Source organism: Canis lupus, chromosome 34 (genome assembly GCF_048164855.1).
Source record: "Canis lupus baileyi chromosome 34, mCanLup2.hap1, whole genome shotgun sequence".
Taxonomy (NCBI): Eukaryota; Metazoa; Chordata; class Mammalia; order Carnivora; family Canidae; genus Canis; species Canis lupus.
In genome coordinates, this window is record NC_132871.1 from 24,028,530 (window position 1) to 24,049,880 (window position 21,351).

The window sequence follows — 21,351 nt, forward strand, 5'->3', positions numbered from 1 at the left end:
ACAGGGTGCACCCTGCAGGTGGGAGGAGGAAGAAATGGTGGAGACCCCTGGAAGTGCCCCTGTAGGTCCCAGGAAGTGGCAGTGTCCTTGCTGACTTGACTGGAAACTGGGCCGGGCTTCCTGCCTTGAGCGTGGCTCCCCTCAGGCCCGGGCAGGGTAACCCGATTGTGCCTGGAAGGAGGGGGGCTTCCAGCGATCCTGCCCACGTCACATCCCATGTTTCCTACCCTTACTATGGAGCCACATTACTCGTTGGTATTTATTTTATTTCAAAAGAAACAAAGTCGGGACTTGGAAACTTAAAGGCCGAAGGGAAGAGCAGAAATCTGCCTTAAAATGTATCCAGTGCTCTCCCCTACAAACCCATCTCATGCGGGCCTTACAGATGCTGAAAGAAAAGACTTTCAAAATGCCTGTGGCAAAAACCTCAGAAAAAACTAAACCGCGGGTCTTTGCATGTTGGAATGTGTGTGTGTGTGTGTGTGTGTGTGTGTGCGCGCGCATGAGTGTGAGGGAATCGAAAAGCTGAACAGTGAGTGGAGCCTGCTGCTTGCATTTCTCCCTCAGTCCTGGTTAGTGAGAGCTTTTTCCAGGAAGCTTTATCACCCTCCCTGATACTTTGGATTCCCAGGGAGCTTGCCTTCCTTTTAAGCCAATTGCTTGAAGTTGCAGGAGCACACCCACCCGGCCGCCCCTCCAACAGCTGCAAGGGGGGCAACTACTGTCTAATGAGACCTGTTTTCAGAGTCCACCCACCAACACCAAGGGCAGATAATATAATGCTGAGACCTCCTCAGGGGCCTCAGGCCCATCTTGAGGCAAGTGAAGGCCAACTCTTGAACCGATGAAACATGCCTTTGGTTTAGAAAATGTTTTAGTTCTAGTTTGATAGTTCTAGAAAATATACAGGCTCACTTCCAGTTCATACTGGCTTCCCTTTTTTTTTTTTTTTTTTCTTTACCAAACAAACGGTAAAGTGCTTGCTTCGGGAGCAAGTGTAGCCAACAAACTGTAACCCTCGGTTTAGAATTTAGACAAAGTTAGCGTTGTGGTTTGGGTGTCATGGTGAGGTTTAACTCTAAGCTTTAAGTTTTGGAGATACAAATCTTTTTTACTTTCTCTTCTTAGTTTGTGTCTCAAGCTTCAGAAATACATCCCAACACTTGCTGCATGGAGCAGGAAAAGAGGAAAATGCTTGACATTCAGTGCACTGAAGTGTTTCTCCTTCCCGGCAGAAATGTCCGGAGGCCTGTGTTGGGGTGGGGGCACATGGATAATCCCTAAGTAGTACACCCCACCCATGGTCAGGTAATGGCAGGCTCCCCACTGTCCCTGTGGTTTAGTATAATGGTTAGTCTCTTTGTGTACAAAAGACTCCTGATAGAATGATTTAAGCTTCCTATGAAGCCAAGTACTAAGCCAGTGGAAAAAGTGTACTTATTTTAAGGTGAAGGATTATTTCAGGAAAAAATAGTGGATTGAAGGGAGAGCATGAGTTGGGTTCTAATGATTTGAGTGGGTTTGAAGGACTCATTCATTCCCTTTAGATGCAGTTTATTTGGGGTTCATTGTTTGTTTGCTTCCCCCCCCCCATTCCAAACAAAAAGAAAATTGGATTAGGCAATCTCTAAGATTTTGTTATTTCGAAAACAATTATTCCTTGAATTAATTAGTAAGTGATGACTTATCTTTTGTACACTGCTTCCAAAAGATGTAAGTAAGATATTTAGAGAATTTATTCATGATCTAACTCTAAACAACAAAGGAATCATGGGCACACTTCAGGTAATCCACGCATTCCAGATTCCAAGGGGTTATTCAAATGGGGGAGACCAGTTCAACATCAAGAGATACCTAAGCAGGTGCAAATATTCTGGAGAAGGGTAAGGGACTTAACCCTGAAAAAAACGGACAAGGGGATAACGTGTTCGAGAACTTACAGTTGAGTCCTCTTTGGGGATTGAGAACTCAGAAAGGAGAAGACTGCAATAAGGAGAAAGCTAAAGTTATTTAGTAAATATACGTAGCATCGTCATTCTCAATAGTCTAGTGTTTGCTGCATTTTAAGTGTATTAATTTATCCGTGAGGTGCTCTGAGGCCGGAGGAAGTTAGCAATCCAGTTGTAACTGGTTCTAGAAAAGGCCCAAGAAACTCACTTTTTACATCCTATCGGGGGGTTATAAAGTGGTATGTCTTTTAATTTGAGGCCCTCCTTGTACTGTGAGCTCCAACAAGCTTTCGCTAAACAGACTTCATTCACATTCTGAATCTGGTTTTTGTCTCACACATATTAAATTTTACAAAACAGAAAGAAACAATAGAGCTTATTAGGAAAAACTTGTTTTGAATAGTAAATTAAGCATAATGGAAATAGGCACATGTTTTAGCACGGTTTTCCCCCCTTTTTTACCAATTGAACATTTACATCTTTTTCAAAGTGCTGTGATTTTCCCCTTAAGTCTTAAGCTGGCATCACATACTTTCAATAAATGAGACTTACATCACTTGTATCTACTGAGAGGACTCATTGTAATATTGTGGATTCCAAAATGCGCAGCCTCCCTAAAAAGAGTTTTAAGCAGTCTCCCCTAAACCGTGTTAATCAACTCATTGTGGCGTTCTAAGAGTCCAGAGAACTACCTGATTTCAAAGATAGTAAATCAACTATCAGTTCTGACCGGTTTCTAATTGTACCCTGTTCTTGGAGACTGGAAACCGGTACATTCCGAGGGAGGTCCACCTGACTGGATGGGTTGTTACTGAGAGATATGCCCCAGGTGGAGGCATCTTCAAAGCCAATATATTTTCTTTATAACTGGTGTCAAATTGATGTATATATTAAAAAATCTTGGAAAATGATCTCAAAAAGGAAGTAACAGCCCAATGAGCCATATGTTCAGGGAACCTAACAGGTTTCCATTGGGACCAAATTTCACTTCACCTTTTTGTCCTTATGTGCAAATAAAAACTTATCTGTAAATACACCATTAAAACAACCACGCAAAATCGTCAAGTCTGTGGACTGAGAAGAAATTGCCTTACACCCGCAACAACCAAGACATTGGAAGATAAAGATTTTGATTAGATATTAGAAATACATACACAGCAAGCAACTGAACTAAATGTATTTGAACTCTGTAGGTTTATCACTTAAGAGAAAGATTTTGGTGGTATAGAATTGGTTAATAAAGAAAAGCCTAGTGAATAGTTAATGAATTAGTTAATTTTGATGCCGATGGAGCACCTGAATCTCCAAATTTACATTAATAAATGTAAAGTCAATTTTTTTTCCTGCTAGGTAGGCTGCTATTTTAACAGACTCAGGTGCTAGAGAGTTTGCCAAATGCCAGATAATGCTCTAGCACCGGAAAATCTCTGAGGCACTGAGGGCAGAGAGGCCTGCTTACTGGTTTTCCAAGGAGTAGAAACCCCCCTCCCCCAAAAAAACATCATACAAAATTCTTGAGGTAACTCTTGTAAGAATTCTCAATTTTAAAACTTTCAAACATTCTGTATTTTTGTGTTGTCGATCCCAACAATTTTGCATTTAGCTATTGTATTGGTATGTCTGGGCATCTGCTAAAAGGAAAAACGATTCACTCTGTGTGTTTGTGTAGTTCTTCATCTGATTAGATCAATGGTGATGATATAAAATACCAAAATTTACTCAGGTCATTTTTATTTTATTCTTTTGTGTTGTACTTTCATTATGACTCATTACAGAGGAGGGTAGAGAGAATAATATAAGTGAAACTCTCATGTATAAATGACAGTTTTATGGAATCTTCTTCACATTTTAAATTGATCTTTTTAAAACAAAACAGTTGTGTGTGTAAATCGATGCAGTGGTAAAGGTCAGCAGAACAAAAAATTAATACTGGCTGGATTATCTTTCAGGGGCTTTCGTTTTCCATGTACGGTTTATGGGGGAAGGAAGTTTTATGATGTTAATTTAGACACCTGCTTAGCTAAATAGCACAGAACTCGTTGGAAGGAGCTGCTTTCTTAGTTCTGGGAAGCTGGGTTTCCTTTATCCCACTGAAGCCACAACAGCAGTGTTTCAGTGTTTCAATCTGTAAGGGTAGTTTATGTAAATGCATAATAGTAAAATGTAGGGTATGGGTAAAAGTGTATTTTAAGCAAGAGCTTCGAGCTCAACAATCAGCTTTTAAACTCAGAAAGTAGGAGGAGACGTTACTGAGACCTCAGGGCCCGGGCCGCCTCCCTCAACAGGCACAGCAGAGGCTCAGGGTTGGGGGTTCTCCGGGGGAGGCTGCAGCCCAGCTGGCTGGGAGGGAGGGGCAGAGGCCCGCGCGCCCGGGTCAGGAGGTCAAGCGAGGGCCCCTCGCCTTCCCGGCCTAGCGGGCGACGAAGGCTGGGGGCGGCCGCGGGGCAGAGCCTGAGCTCGGCTGCCCGCTCCCGGGGCCTTCCGGGCCCTTCCTCGCCCTCCTGCCTGCCCCTCGCGCCCCTCGTCCTCCGTGGAGGCGCCGGGCTCGCGGCCCAGGCCCAGGCCCAGCCCCGCAGCGGCGGGCGGCGTCGCGGGAGGGCGGGAGCGCGGGAGCGGGGCTCGGCGCCCCAGGAGGGAGGCGGGGGCCGGAGCGCGGGCCTCGGCCCACCCGCGGGGGGGCGCTGGGGGGCGGGGGGTGCAGGGCTCAGGGCGGCTGTGGCCGCGGGGGGGCGCTGGGGGGTGCAGGGCGGCGGTGGCCCGCGAGGGGGTGCCGGGGGGGGGCGCAGGGCGGGGGGCGGCGGTGGCCCGCGGGGGCGCCCGAGGAGGGGGCGCAGGGCGGACGCGAGCAGTGGCCCGCGGGGTCGCCCGGGAGGGGGGCGCAGGGCGGGGGGCGGCGGTGGCCCGCGGGGGTCGCCCGGGAGGGGGCGCAGGGCGGGGGGCGGCGGTGGCCCGCGGGGCCGCCCGGGGAGGGGGCGCAGGGCGGGGGGCGGCGGTGGCCCGCGGGGGTCGCCCGGGAGGGGGCGCAGGGCGGGGGGCGGCGGTGGCCCGCGGGGCCGCCCGGGGAGGGGGCGCAGGGCGGGGGGCGGCGGTGGCCCGCGGGGGTCGCCCGGGAGGGGGCGCAGGGCGGGGGGCGGCGGTGGCCCGCGGGGGCGCCCGGGGGCTCCCGACGCGCGAGGGCCGCGGAGCGGTGCTGCCAGCGGCGGGCGGGCCGCGCGGGAAAGCGAGGGAGCAGGAAGCGGCGGCGGCGGCGGGCCGGCTGGAAGGGAGGGAGCGCCGCAGGCGGGAGGCGGGGGCGCGGGGAGGGAGGCCGGGGGAAGGAGGGAGCGCGGCGGGCAGGCGGAGGGAGGGCTGATTAGCATGCAGCAGCGCTCGCGCGCTCGGCTCCATTGTTTTAACACCTCCCCTCTCCTCCGCGCCAATCTGTCACCGTTCAGCAGGCGAACGCTGCTGCCTCAAATGCTGCTCTTCTCAAATGAGACGGATAATTAGTTGCCCCGCACGAATGCCGCACTCTTCTCACCCCTGATTGCTATCACCTTCTTGCTCCTGGCAGTTTTGACACCTCGTAATCAGCCTGCTGCTTTTCTCTTTTCTTCCCGACTTCTGCTTCCCTCCCCACCCCACCCCACCCCCCCTTATTTATTTATTTATTTATTTATTTATTTATTTATTTATTTATTTATTTATTTATTATTAGTTTAAATGCCACCCGGGTCCCCCTTCGGACGAGGCCTCCGCGGCGTCCGCCCGGCGCGCAGGGTGTCTGCGGGCGTCGCGGCGGCCTCGCAGCCTTGCGGGGAACACCGCTTCCGCGCGGAGATCTTTCCGGGCCGGGAGGCGTCGCGGGGGGTGGGGAGGCGCCCGTTCCTGCCCCAGGCGCCCCTGCCCCCCCGGCCGCCCCCCGCCCGCAGCCGCCGGGAGCCGCCGAGCCGAGGCCGCGGGGAGGGGCAGCCGGGCCAGGCCCGCACCCGAGCCGCGAGCGCCAGGCGGGCCTGGGAGCGGCGGACGCGCAGCCTCCCGTGTTTATAAAGTCTTTACCTTGAAGGTTAAAAGATGTGAAGAAGAAAAAAAAAAAAAAAAGGAAAAGGAGGGGCCTCGGGGGTGGAGAGATCCCCAGCTTGCCTGCAGCCCGCCGCCCTCCGCGAGCGGACCCGCGCGCCCGGCTGAGGGGGCGGGGAGCGCCGGGCTGCAGCGTAAGGAAGCAGATGTCCCCGCTGGCAGCAGCCGCGGCTCCGGGGAGGCTGCGCCGGGGGCCCTCCCGGGGACAGTCACCTCCCACTTCTCAGGCGTCCCGCTCACAACTGCCTCGGCGCGGCGGGGGCGGCTCGCTCAGGCTCGGCGTCCCGCGCGCGCAGCCTCACCTGGGAGCTGCTCCTGCCCGGCCACGCTCAGCAGCTGCCGGCACGCGGCCCGCACGACGCGGCCCTGCGGGGCGGGGGGCCGGGGGGCCGGGGGGGCCGTCCCGGGGAGCCGGAGCCGGGGACCGGCGGGGACCGGGCCTTGCCCGCTCGCCCTAACGCTCGCCCTCCCCGTGGCGGAGGGGGACAGAGCGCCGATGACACCTTGCTTTGAGTCACTTTCTGGGCTAGACTCGCCTTTGGTTGGCAGCAGGCTAGTAGATGTCAACTGTGTGAGAGGGGCTCTCTCTCTTCTAGAAAAGGACAAGGAAAACGAATCCCCGTTCACGAGATAGGTACAGTGGCATATTCTGGGTGGCACAGGCGGAGAAGTTTTTATTTTTAATCCCGTGTGTGCGTGTGCGTGGAGTGAGAGGGAGGCTGTGGGTGCGAGGTGGGGTGAGGCTCGGAGAATCCTCTAGGTATTTCCATTCAGCCCCAGCGGCAACGGAGGAGAGAAGTCCGCGCGTCTCAGAACCCTTCACAGTGAATACCTAATAATCGCTATGTCACCTTGGTGAAGAAGATGTCAATGTGATGTGCTTGGCACCCTGAGAAGTCGAGGCACCATTTTCATTCTTCCACGAGTTAAGGCTTTTTACTGGGGCACAGGGGCCTCTCAAATTCCCCCATCCTAAAATCCTCCAATTTTTAAAAACATTTCCTCCAAAGAAGGCTTAAATTCCTGTTTTGAAAGCTGCAAATCAATGTTCACTTTATAAAATGGAAGCCATGCCTCAAAGAGTTTTAAAAATCGGAGGCAAAGGGAAACCTGAAAAACAAGCACCACAGGGAAGAAAAATGAAAGAGACACCTTATTTTAAGAAATATTTTGCAGCCGTCGGATTTGGTATCCTCTCTCTCAAACGTCTTCCAGTGGCCATCAGGCTGCTGACAATGAACCACACATTTCTGAACAACAATGTAAATACTTATAAATCAATCAATAAATGTGGATACTCCTTATAGGGCTTTTTAAATTTGCTCCCTGGAAATACAAGTGTTTCTTTAGCAAGTTTAGTTTGAAAAATAATTACTAAATTCAAAGTGATCTACTACTCGTAATTAAATGTCACCAGATCTGATATCACCCTTCTACCATTAGAAAACATGAATGTTATAAACTTCCCCCAAATGTAATTTATTTCTTTATTTTTTTCACTCAAGAACAAAGAACACATGTAAAGATCACAACATAAGTAACTTTTTAAATATTTAACTAATTTTCATCATGTAGCTATATACATAGCAAAATTTAAAACCATGTATATTATTTAACAAAACAATCTAAAGTATTTAAATAATTCTAACCAGTGATTTTATCCCTGGGCAACAAATGTCTTAGGTTTGGCATTTACCTAGGCATTTATGTTGTCTGCTGTTCTGTATTACAGGTTTACTTAAAAAAAAATAAAATCGCCTATAGCATAAATAATCTAATTTTAGGTGAAAAACCCCATAAACATTTGACATCACCAAATTCAACAGATCTAACTAGAAATCCAAGCAATAAGCTTAGATGTTTGAAACAAACATAAATTAAGGTAATAAACACTGTAAACATGAATACAATGAACTACAGCTTTGTACAGAATGATCTTTTAAAAGAGAAGAAAGTTACAATGTAAGGTTAGAAAAAAAATTCATAGCTATTATTCACTAAATGATCTTGAACTAAGTTTGCAATCAAGTATCTATAGTATTACAAACCCAAGACCATCACCCAGACCTGGATGATCACATAGACTCATCCCACAGGACTGTCTTCAAGTGCATCTTAAGTCTCCCCATTAAAGTGGGAGTTCAGGTGCCGCAGGAAATCCCCCCTGGATGTAATGGATGGTGGGAAAACAGCTTGACAGAATTCACAGACCCGAGGGATAGGCAGCTCTGAGTCCCTGCCACCCAGGACCGAAGATAAGTCACTGTCTTGATTAGGAAAGGGCTTCCAAATGGGCTGCAGGAAACAAACAAAAACATCTTCTGTTATTTGTACTTACAATCAACTTACAGTGAATTTCAAATGCGGGGTTTTCTGCACGGGGTATGCGCATAAACACAAAATTCCCTCACAGGAAAGCAAAGTACCTTTCCATAGCATTAGCATGAAGACAGGACTCTGGTCTCGGTTCATTAAGGGCACAGCTGAACTTTGATTAAGAGTCACTGAAAACACATACATGCGCTTTATCTTCATCTAGTCAAAGATTTTCCAGTTTTACCATCAGCAAATTTTAATGTCTGTTATCATAATGGCAGTAGTTTTTGGAACAGTCAATAAGACTTTTTAAAAATTAAAATTTCTCTTTACTATTTTCCAACAGAAACCTTAAGTTATAGGGCTCTTATTAATACACAGTACACTAGACATGATGTGTGTAAACATGCATTCTGATCAAGAGCCATTTAAATTTCGCTACTTATAAGCAAATACACAATGAATAAAACATATAGGAATAGTGTGGTTTTGGTGAAAGAATTTTTAAAGTACTAAAATTCCACTGATCAGTTGTTTTTTGAAACCTCAAAATTTTAATCATTCAACAAATCTAACATAAGATGCATTCTTTTGACTTATTTTGCTCTTGCTATATATACTGCATAGTTTTGCCTTCTTTACTCTTTCTTGTGACTGAATACAGTGAGACTTGTCAATAGCTGCCTAATTAAAGAAGTATGAAAAATTCAAAGGGACTATCTCCATTATAAGCAACACATAAATACTCTGGAAATACTGCATTTATTCTAAAAAATCTAGTAGGGCAAGAAAAAGCATTTAGTTCAATAGTAGGTGCTCAATAAATGCTTGTTGACGGTCTTATTTTCCTGAATATTATAAACCAAATTATTTAAAAAATTCACGGGGATCCGTGGATGGCTCACAGCAGTTTAGTGCCTGCCTTCCGCCCAGGGCATGGTCCTGGAGTCCCGGGATCGAGTCCCGCATCGGGCTCCCAGTGAGGAGCCTGCCTCTCTGCCTGTGTCTCTGCCTCTCTCTCTGTGTCTCTCATAAATAAATAAATAAAATCTTTTAAAAAAATTCACTTTCTTGTATACCTTGACACAAAGTAAATTACCTTCACACAGCTAATTTCTGATACTTTGAGGAGAATTACCTCAAAAACTCAATTTAAATAAAGAGACCCCTTTGGCCTCCTATGACTAATGTGTTTTTAAAGTAACAGCCTAGTTCAACACCTGATACAGTGTTAGTTTTCATTCCCTTAACCAATCTCCCATTCTAGTTAACCAATCATTTACAATAAACAAGTGTATTACTAATTGAAGCAACTGAGTTTCAAAACATCACTGTCTTCTTAAAAACATTTTACCGGACAGCTGTGTACAGTTGGTGTAAATATACAAAGTCTGCTAGGCACCGAGATATATTCAAATAGCAGAACAGAGGCTTCTAATAACACTGACTCAATTCCCTTTTTAAGAAGTGACAATTTTATCACAAAAACAGTAATATTTAAAATATTTTAAAGTTTGGGGTAAGATAATTTTCTTTAGAAAATAGGATTAAAAGCAGTGATAACTGTGAGAAATAAGCAAAAATAAGTTAGAGTTAACCAGATTTAAATTTTACTGTTTTCAGTTTAAACAAGAAGTACAAGTGATTAAGATGATCACTTTCATGGGAAACTGATATGGATATAAATAAAAGATTGTTCCGTTAAAGGTAATTCTTATTAAGATCTATAAAATAGGAAGAAATAAGCTTAGAAGCAATTTAGCTTCTAAATTTGGTAAGCCAACCTTCTACTGCCAATTTATCTTCAAAGTCCATGTTTATCCTTCTCTATTAGGAGTTACTGGTTCAGATTTGATCTTTTCATAGAATTCAGTTGGGACCCCACTCACTGACTCAGCAAAAGTAGGAAGAAAAGAAAATCACATACAGTAAAAATAAGCAGATATATTTTAGGCTTTGTTATGATAGCTGAATGTATAAAAAGGTATTAAGAAGTAGTGATTGATATAAAATAAAAATCTGAAATATGTAACCCAAATTTTTCACTTCTTTGTCATTATCAACAATTCAAGAATTTTGTATTTATCATACTAGTTTTATTAATACAAATAAAATGGCAAAATGTTCTTAAAATTTTAAGAAATATTCTTTCAATCCTAAACTGCAACATGGCCTTCAAAACAAACTAATTTCTTTGCCTTTTCTGCCAAAATATCAATTATCTAACCTTATGCCCCATGTCTTGTGACAGCTCAACACCAATTCTTCTGCATTTTTTAAGCTGAATACTTTTCCATCAAGTTGTAATCACATACCAGCTGTTTCCCTTGCTGTAGCATAGAAAGCAAATGCACAATGCAGGGTGCCATCTACTGAAACATGAATGCACAGACTAACTAGTAAAAGAACAAGCAAGAGATATAATGGGGGAAAAAAGTAACAAGCATTAGAACTGATGCACTTTACAGCTCCACAGGAATTCTACTTGCAATAAAAGAAATTGTTTAATTTGTTTCATTTAGTAATAACTATACTGGGACTATGATGTGAAATAAGGCACAATGTAGAACATAAGTGAATTTATAATTAAAGCTTATTGTCAGAGATGCCTAGTTTTTCCCACTACCAAAATATACCACAGCTTGACTACTGCCTCCTTTGTATGCTGATTTAGAAGTCTGTAACCTATACCAGTACTTAGAAAGGCAAAGGCTATTCATCAAGTTGTTGGATTTTTAAAAATAAGTATCTCAAGGCAAAGAGAAATTACACAAATGTGTGCAAATTATATAGATATTTACACCATTGTGTATTTTCACAAGCTTCTGCTTACTGTAACAATTATATATTTTTCACTTGCTTTCAGGCATTTTTTTTTTTTTAAACTAAAAGCATCATTCTCTGATAGAACCTGGATAAATGAGAGAGTAACTATGGACTGGGGGCTGTAAGTAGTCTTCAAGCTTTAGAAACATTGAAGTGTTTGATTAAAATCATACATATGCAGAGACTATTTGAAAAATATATTAGGCTGCATGTTCATTGCCAGATTAGAAACCAAAACCAAACCCTGCGGATCTACGTACTGTATAACTGAGAATGTAATGGAAGTATTAGATGAAAGACAGTTTACTTGTTTTGATAAATAGGAGTATATGATGCAATTATTTACTTATGAAAAACATCTATTCTTGTAAAGAGGAAAATGACAAACTTTTCAATAAAAAAATGCCATTTGTTTCACAGTATGAAATTTAACAAAGGATCCTACTGTAACACTGATGCTGAGTAAAAAGCTTTGAATAAGGCACTAAGAAAATGACATACACTAGGTATGGATAAAGCTACCATGTATTTTAAAATGTGCCCTACATTTTAAGGTACTTTATGATAGAGCTTAACCATATTGAGCTTCTAAAATTTCATGACATTTATTATAGGGCTTAGCTTTTTAATTAAAGTCCTTAACTGTAGCTAGTCATTAGTTTAAAACAGGATGTCTGATAACCTAAAAAGGATGCATATCTGTGCATGTATGGCAAAATGTGTGTTCACACATAATATATTTGTTAATGCAAAACGGTTACCTGCTGTGGTCCTCGGATAGCTTTTCCCGGAGAATCAAATGAAGCAAAAGGTACATCAGATGGGTCCTGAAGTAGTAATGTATTTACATATAATGCATTATGGTTTCCAGGTGGCAAACACAGAACTCTATCCAGAGATGTCCTGATACACGTGTTTACAAGATTGGAGGGTTTTGTTTTGTCAGTTATTTTAAGATTTTGTATAGCTGATGCTATGGGGTCAATTCCCTGAATTTGAAATAAAGTTTCTTCTGTTTTAACAAAGTTTCCCGGGTTGTCTCTGAACTCCTTATTAAATTTATCATGACATGATGTCTCAGTTACGACAGGACCAAGGATGTTGGGTCTTTCTGGAGTACTATGTAAGAAAGTAGAGTCATTGTCCGTAGGTGGAAACTTGACATTGAATTTAGAAAGTGATTCAAAAGAGGTATCTTCCTCATCTCGGCCCAGTCCTCTCGGTGTGACAGATGTGACGCACTGTGCACCTCTATTTATATCATCTTTAGCCTGAGGCTTAAATAGCACTTCTTGTTTATCTGTTTTATCCGTACACTGTATAGGAAGAGAGCACTGTGTTTCTGCAGGGAAAAGAGCACAAAAGGAAAACAGTTGCATTCCAATCATTCTTAAAAATCTGAATGTTCAATGAGCTTTGGACAGATGAATATTATTTTTTCTATTAGTTTTCATAGCAACTGAAGGCAACTAGGATTTTTTACATTTGCTATCATCTTCCACAGGAATATTAACAGTCTCTAGTGGGTGAACTGGAATGTAGTTTATTAGTCACAGTTAAACTACTTTGTCTTTTCCTAGGTCTTTTGCTGTAAGCTTTGCATCTCGTTCACAGTTATACTGCTCTATGCTCAAAAAACATTTGCTTGTAGTGTATACATTTAAACATTTTGTCAGTAATGGAAGCTGCAACTGTGAGCTTGCTTAGACAAATAAGTTGTTAAAAAGGAAAATCCTTACTAGGCATATATAATATTATACAGGTTAAGAATCTACATGAATCAGGCCATTTATTACCCCTAATACCACTGTGTTACAAAGTATATCACCAATCAATTTAGCCATTGTGTACTCTCAGTAATCCATGTGAGGGAGTAGTAGTGGTGGGGGTTGGGGAGAAAGAAGACAGCAGAGGCAAGAAGGAGGAAATTTTGGGATGCGTGTTCAGAAAACTGTATGTGAATACATAATTCTCTCATTTTATATATAGCCTCTGAAACTAGTCGGTAGATACAGGTAGATACCATGGCCTCTGCAGCTCATTTAACTGGAAGCTGCTTATCTAACAAATTCAGCTCTCTAGAACAAATTCAGCTCTCTAGGACACAGGCAAAAGCTAGAAAGTAAGTAAATAGAGCTTCTGAGTCAGAATTAGAGCCAAAAGGCCCACAGATACATGCATTTTGCTCTTATTCTCTTTTTAGATTTATTCTAACAAGCTTGATGATATTTCCCTAGCTCGGAGCTGGTTAGAAACAGCAAATTAAAAGGTAGGGATGGGAGTTGTTGAAGACAGATATAGATATCAACAAGAGCTAAAAGCATGAGAGGAGACAAGAAAAACAAAAAAGCACATATAAGAACTCAGAAAACAGTATAGTCTGGGATAGTGCCAATAAGGGCTACATTTCTCAATGCATAGAAACAATGATCAAAACACTCTCCATGTTGATGATCCCGAGACATTAGAAAAAGCTAAATTGTGCTTCTGCAATCTTACCTAAGAAGACCATAAGGTTGGAGATTGGTAATATGTGATTTTCATTAAACAGACAAAAGGTAGAAATTTTTAAAAATCAGCACTTTAAAAAGGTCCTCAGAGAAGTGCCTTCACAAAAGGAGACTTTCCCAAGGACACCAATTTAAACAGAGAGTACCCTGTACAATGTCTGTCCGGCTTAGTAGGCACTTAACAAATATCAGTTCCTTTCTCTCTAGTCTTTACAGTCTCATGACACCTTTCCATCTTTTGCCACAGCACATTCCGACAGAAGGTATTTTCTGCTTGGACATGATGGTAGTACAGTGCAACCAACTTTTTTGGTTTACCTCCGTATATACCTGCTACCTCTCTTTAGTACGTAGCATCTTATCTTAATGGTACTGAACTGCTTCTTTGCCTTTAAATTTAGATCATGTCCAATCCATTCTCTACATTGCTCCCTATTTTCTTTCTAAAATACAAATCTGGTCATGTTACCTTCCCAATAAAATCTTCTCATGGCTCTCCAAAGCTTCACCCCTCAGAAAAGTCATATAAAACTGTTCGTGTCTGGCCCCTGGTCACCTCTTCACGGTCTCACCTTTCACCACAACTATAATGGTGGTGAACTTTGTACAGTTCTCCAAAATAGCCATGTTCTCCTGTCTTTGGGCCTTTGCACACACTGTGCAGACTGCCTGAAGTGTCCTCTCTGCTAATCTTTACCTAACTTTATTTGTCCCTCATTTCTTGGCGTAGACATTAATTTCTCTGGATAGCACTCCTGGCTCCCCAAGACTGGTTTAGGCATAACTCTTGGGCCTTGAGGGTTAAACACTTTGCATTGTATTTGCAAGTGGGAGACAGAATAGTCTCCCATTAAAGCAGGTTTCTTAAGATCTTCAACTGTGTTTTGTTTCCCACTTAATCCGAGTCCCCTATCTAGTGCCTGGCAGATAGTATGCCCTCAATAAATATATTCTAAATGAATTTGTATTCTGTTCCCAACAGAGCCTAGTAATGTACATTTGCTAGATAATTTGTCTCTGACTAGGAGTGGTCTCAATTGAGACCAAGCTCAATTATCTGGCAGGATTTCTTTGTCCTTGAAGGTATCTTAAAGTCCATTAACTGTAGTCATTTTTTCCTGATAGTAGACTTAACAGTAGCTAGAAATTCTAGGAAATACTACTTTCTTTGTAGGTGACATTTGCTAACTGCAAAAATCAAATCAGGAAAATCAACTGTTGAGGTAACCAAATTCTATAACATGTGAGGAGGAAATGCTTATCAAAATGATCCTCACAAGCACAACAGGGAGATGATGAAGAAGCTTCTGCTGCTGCTAATGACAACTATTATAATAGCACTTCTATGTGCCATGCACTGTTAATACCATTGTTTGTGCCTTAATTCATTTCCTACTTAAAATAATCACATGGTAGGCACTATATTATCCCCACTGTACTTGTGAAGAAACAGAGACATGAAGAGGTTACTTCCAAGGCTAATCAATGAGTGGTAGATCTGGCACTGGAACCCAGGCAACTTAATTCTAGAGCCTGTGCTCTGAACCATTATGCTAAATCAAGCATGCTGGTTTCTATATATACAGAAGAGTCCCCAAAATGATAGAAATGTGTTCTGAATTTTTTTTCCCCAGTAGTTGATCTATTCCCCTTGTGAACAAAATCTACAAAACTCAAAACAGCTAAAAAAAGGCAGGTATTTTGTTTTTGTATAGCTAGTGGGCATACCTCAGCCACATTAAAATAATTTTCTGAATTAATCTGTTTAAGCAATGAGTTACTATCAAAAAAAAAAAAAAGATTTTAACGAGGTGCCTAAAAGCACTTGTCATTCTGACACTATACTGAGAAACATAATCAGGTGGAGCAAATTGCTTTTCTATTTTGTTTATTTCAAGAACATTTATTTTTGCAAGGAAAAAAAGCAAAATGAGAAACATTTTTAGATTTCCAAATTTTAAGTACAGGCTGTCCATTTAGACTACTTCTAGCTTAATTACCTTGTATACTGACAAAAGAAAAAGATCTGATGTGGTTGTTTGTAATCTGCAATCCTATATTCTACTCTCTTGATCTCCTCTGAAAAAAGATCCTCCTTTATGCATCAAATAATACTTTTTATGAAGCCACATTTGCTTAACCATACAACTTATCTTTATCCCTTCTCAAGGCTATTGCTGTAAGTGAATGAGAAGAAAAAAGAAAAAGGGAATGTACACTTCTACCAACCCAGCAATTTTCCATGAATTATATATTTATCTAAAAGTTGAATTTTCACAAAAAATAACATGGGGACAATAACGCTAAATATACTCTTTTCAGCTGTATTATGCAAATCACATTTGAAATAGCTTCTTGATATTTTTATTCAATATAACATCCATCCTTAAAAAGTCTGAACAGGCATCTTTTTCCAAAATGCCTTTCTTTTTCTTTTTGACCTACTACTACCAGAATAATACTTAATATTTTGGTTTTTGTCTGGACCCAGGACAACTTCACCGAAGTTGCTGGGACAACAGATCTAAAATATTTCAAGAATAATCTTGTATTATTATTTATGACACATTTAATATAAAACACACACAAAAAATGTTAGGAAGCAGTTTTGGTGGGGAAGAAATTGAAGTTAAACACTCAGTGTTCTAGTTGACAGATACATACTCAGATTTAGACCTGTGCAATTTAAAAATGGTCAAAGTATTAAGCCATTGATAATGGGGTAGGTTCTCTGTATAACAATGAATATATCACCATTACAATGTTTTGATAAGATGCTGATGTTACAAAAATCACGTTGATGAATTCTATGCACTACATCTCTATAGCTAGTACATTTTAAATGAAAATAATTATTTTACTTCAGAAGTACTTAGTGCCTTTAGGCTACACAAAAGAACAATTTCTCATGAAAATAACAAAAATTCAGGTGAAAGAATCAGTTATTTTGGGGGAGGTAGAAGGGAGGGAGGAAAAGAAATAAATGATGTCTATCTATACAGATTGTATTGTTTCTCTACCACATTGTGTACCTTTTCTGAAAATAAAATGGTAGTAGTAGGCAAAAAGTGAATTTACACTGTAAAAGGATTTCTAAGTAGCCTAGATATAAGAGCTGTTAGAAGTGGAAAGTGATCTTTAATTAAAGGGGTATTAGCACTGCTGCAACATCTTTCAGAGTGAAAACTGTAAATCACATCTCTTGGGAATTGTATGCAGAATATCTCAAATCACAAGGGTAAAGGAGAATTTATCATTTTAAATGATCAGTTTACCTTTCCTTTGTTTACAGAAGTGCCTAGTAGCCAGATTCAAACCCTTGCTATTCATATGAAACTACTGAAGCAAACCCCAGTCTGGGGTTTTAGGAAAGGGTAAAGGTTTTAAAAAACAGACTCTAACACATCTATAAAACAGATGTTCATTTTAAGTTATATTTTATACTAAAATTTGTACTTTGCATCTCCAACAGAACTGGCCTCATGAAATGTGAAATGTTTACTTCTTAAACCAAATTATAAAAATCTATCCATAGCGTTCAATCAACTTTCAAGCAGAAGTTAAAAAACTGGTGTTATAATTTTACTTAGCTCATATTTGGTAGTACAGCTTCAAGGTTGCTTACTAACTTATGAATTAATGTTTAATTAAACTCCCAAATAGCTACTGAAGACTTTGAGAGGTATTTCCTATATTTATTTTGTACTTTTTCCAAGGTGGGACTTCTCATTAAGAAGATTAGTAATTACATCACTCATTTCACTCTATATACTCCCACAAACAATAAAGAGAGAAGGCCAATCATTAGATAACGTAATACAGTACAGAACTTAGATAGCACTTACCCATTATAAGTGGTAGGAGGCACAAACTGCGATCCTTAGCACTTAATAAGCATTTAGAAATATTTTTCCAATCAAAAAGAAATAAATTTAAATCAATCAAATTAATATTACTGTGTGTTAAATCAAACCTTACCAGTTGCAGTGGCTGGTACATTAAGTTTGCTTAAGTGGTCTTTTTGTGCTTTTGCTAGCATGCATATTCTATGAAATTCTTCTTTTAGATCCTGGAAAGTCTTCTCTATATAAGCCCTAAAAATAAATATTTCAAAATATAAGGCTTTATCGTTAGACATTTTTTATTATCATTAAACTTAAATAGCACCGTTTTATATACCATTATATACCATAAAATAATTATTGAAAGGTTAAAGTTTAAAAATTACTTCAAAATCCTAGAAAATGTCCCACAGAACTACTCTAATGTTTGGAGAGCCAGCACAAAGGCACAAAGTAAGTGATAAATTAAAAGTTCTAATACATACAGGTGGCACAGACTAGGATATTTACTTATTCATAAGCCGCTCTTTGGATGGCTGTCTCATTCTTATGCTAGAAATTCAATGATTTTTGTTCTCAGTAAACATCTTAAAAAGAAAAAATTAAATGTCCCTCATTTTGATAAGGTTTACATTATAATCTGTCCATATAAAATAATGTGGCCATAATACTTTGTCTATTAAATATTAGAGCTTTAAGTTAGTTTTCAGATCCATCTCTGCTATTCATTGTATGACTTACATACACCATTTTAACATGGAGGAGCCTTGGGGCAGTCTCTTTTAGTTCTAAAAGGCTGCTATTTTGTTACACTTGCAAAATTTTAAAATACGTAAATAAAAATATATTTCAATATTTGTAATTTTTAGAGTTGGCAAAAAAGAATATAGAACTACCTTTCATGGAATAAAGGAATGCCAAGACTCCTTGGTGAAGTTTCTTTTCTAGGAGAAGAAACTTCTTGTCTTCTTACCTTAAAGATACAAAATAATCACCACTTTAAATTGCTTCTAAACTCAAATGAGAACGGGTTAACAGAAAATACAATGGAAAATTCACCTTCCTCATTGAAAAACAAATTTAGGTAGCTTACAGATATACAGAGATTTTTTTTCTTTAAATGGGAACAATCAGAGGAAAAGGAAAATTAAGGTAGAAAAATAGGATGTAGACGAAGTGTTTCTGGTAACTTCTGTAATTACTATTTCCAGTAGTGACAATTCAAGAACTTTCCCAAATTCAAGTACTGAGGGCAGCCTGGGGTGCCTCAGCAGTTTAGCACCACCTTCAGCCCATGGCCTGATCCTGGAGACCCAAGATCGAGTCCCACGTCGGGCTCCCTGCATGGAGCCTGCATCTCCCTCTGCCTGTGTCTCTGCCTCTCTCTCTCTCTGTGTCTCTTATGAATGAATGAATGAATAAATAAAATATTTAAAAATAATTCAAGTACTGATTGAAACTGTTGCTCTGATTATTAAGGCTTGGTATCACCAGCAACGAGGGGAAAAAAAAACCTGTGTATATGTGTGTTTACTTCTTTCCTGTTATTGGCCTACGTTTAAAGACATTTAAATCAATGTCTTTGTATTCTGTTATAGATTCTTGGCTGAGGAATGCAGTATATTTAGAGGAAGAAAGAAAACCAAGCTACAGCACCTTAGCATTTAACAAGCAATTTTAAAGACCATGCAATGATGTATTTAGGCTACTTTCTGAAGCTAAGTTCTTGCCTTTCACTCCCACCCTGTGGCTTATTCTGGTATTACATTTATTCTGACACTTCAAAGTCCACATTGAAGAACATGTAATAAATCCACTGTATGGCTTAGATTAAAAAAAAAAATCTTTAATCATACCTAGAAAACTTTGTGTATCTTCTAAAGGCATGATAAACTGAAAGATGTGAAGATGTCCTAATATTATACAATCATAAATTATAATTCTACCCAAAGTTCATAGGTCTTATTTAAGTTCAAAGTGAAACCGTGAACATTTGTTCTTAGCAACTTTTTAAGATTTAAAGTCATTGTAGCCATCATTAAAATGGATGATTTTACCTCTTTCTTACCATGGTATAACCCCTTTTAATTTGCTTTTCAAAAAGTTCTTTCAGTTTCTCAGGAGTTTCATTTGTTAAGAAAAAGGCTTGATTCCAGGTTTGTTTTTTTTCTAAATTAGTCTCTTCTCCAATTTATTTGTTTATTGCTCTACTTTTCTAGCTTTTTCTAAGAGTGTGTAACATTTCTAAAATAGAGTATTCCTTTAATTAGTAAAATAAAATCTCAGCAACCCAAACAATTTGTGATTTTATATATTATGTTGTCAGATTGAGGTAAAATGAGTATCATTTGCTGCTGCATACTTTTGTCTGGCAAACATTTAGGCCGTGTCTTCTTTTGGATTAGAAGTGTTTTACTGAGCTTGTAAAGCAGTCACATCAAAAGACATTTTCACACTCGTAGTTTGTTTTTAAAAGCAGTTGACAAAATTTTTCTTTAGTGTTACGTGCAATTAAAACACTCAATGGATTTTAGTGTGGACTAGGAAAAAAAGCAACATCTTAAAGATAACCAACCATTCAGGATGCCCCAAGTATGGAAATAAACTGTTAAAAGATACTATATTAAGGGGTGTCTGGGTGGCTCAATCAGTAGAGCTTGTGACTCTTGATCTTAGGGGTCATGAGTTCAAGCCCCATGTTGGGTAAAAAGTTTACTTAAAAAAATGGTATTAAATCTGTATCAACAAAATCAGAGAAGAGGTAATATTAAGAGAACAGAAGCATTTGACAATTTAATGCTAAACAAATCATAGTAAAATATGTGATTAAATGAAATCATTAATCTCCTTTTAAAATTTACTATGAGAAATCCTCAGTACAAAGCAAAATTATTTTATTAGGAGCCAGAAAGAACCAAAAAGTTCTGTTGACCCCTGAACTATGTGGAGTTAGAAGTGCCAATCCCTGTATATAAAATCCATGTATAACTTTTGGCTCCCCCAAAACGTAATTACCAATAGCCTACTACTGACCAGAAGCCTTATGGATAACATAAACACTCTATTAACACATATTTTATATATTATATACTGTATTCTTATAATAAAGCTAGAGAAAAAAAATTACAAAAATCATGAGGAGAATATGTTTAGAGTGCTATATATATATATAAACTGATATTTACTTTTTGTAAATATATAAACTGATACACACACACACACACACACACACACCACATAGAAGTAGACTCACTCAGTTCAAACCTATGTTGTTCAAGGGTCAGCTGTGTTCTGTAATTTTAACCTAAAAATGAAGATATTGGGCAGCTCGGGTGGCTCAGCGATTTAGCACCGCCTTCAGCCCAGGGCCTGATCCTGGAGACCCGGGATCGAGTCCCACATCAGACTCCCTGCATGGAGCCTGCTTCTCCCTCTACCTGTGTCCCTGCCTCTCTCTCTCTCTCTCTCTCTCTCTGTGTCTCTCATGAATAAATAAATAAAATCTTTTTTAAAAATGAAGATATTTACAAAAAGTAGTAAAGATTATTCCAGTTTCCAAAGTACTGATTTGGGAATCATTACTTGGGATGATTGCTTCAGATGTTAAAAAATCTTTAAAAACAAAGGGCTTGGGGGTGAAGATGAGGAGATGAAAGTGAAGGAAAAGGTAGGAAAAGAATGACAGACTTTTTGTGGTTTGGCAAATAACCTGAGTCAACCCATTTCTCTAGCATTTAGATTTTTTTTTTTTTTTAAAGATTTTATTTATTTGAGAAAGAGAGAGAGCATGAGTGGGGAAGGAAAGGGAGAGGGAGAAGCAGATTCTCCACTGAGCAGGGAGCCCGATGA

At 40.4% G+C, this 21,351-nt stretch overlaps 1 protein-coding gene across 11 annotated transcripts in view; it reads right to left on the reverse strand.

Moving 5' to 3' along the window:
• Nucleotides 1-7,481: 7,481 nt before the first annotated feature.
• TANK (TRAF family member associated NFKB activator) overlaps nt 7,482-21,351 on the reverse strand; it is a 94,122-nt gene continuing 80,252 nt past the window's right edge. For 10 of the 11 annotated variants that reach the window (XM_072811354.1, XM_072811350.1, XM_072811351.1 and 7 more), the window contains 4 exons: nt 18,399-18,475; nt 17,639-17,754; nt 11,912-12,492; nt 7,482-8,303 (listed from right to left, as the gene is read on the reverse strand). In XM_072811354.1, coding sequence (XP_072667455.1) covers nt 8,124-8,303; nt 11,912-12,492; nt 17,639-17,754; nt 18,399-18,475 — 954 coding nt within the window. In that variant the 3' untranslated portion in view covers nt 7,482-8,123. Of the gene's footprint in view, nt 8,304-10,551; nt 10,721-11,911; nt 12,493-17,638; nt 17,755-18,398; nt 18,476-21,351 lie in introns of all 11 variants that reach the window. The other variant, XR_012023938.1, reaches the window with a different exon arrangement.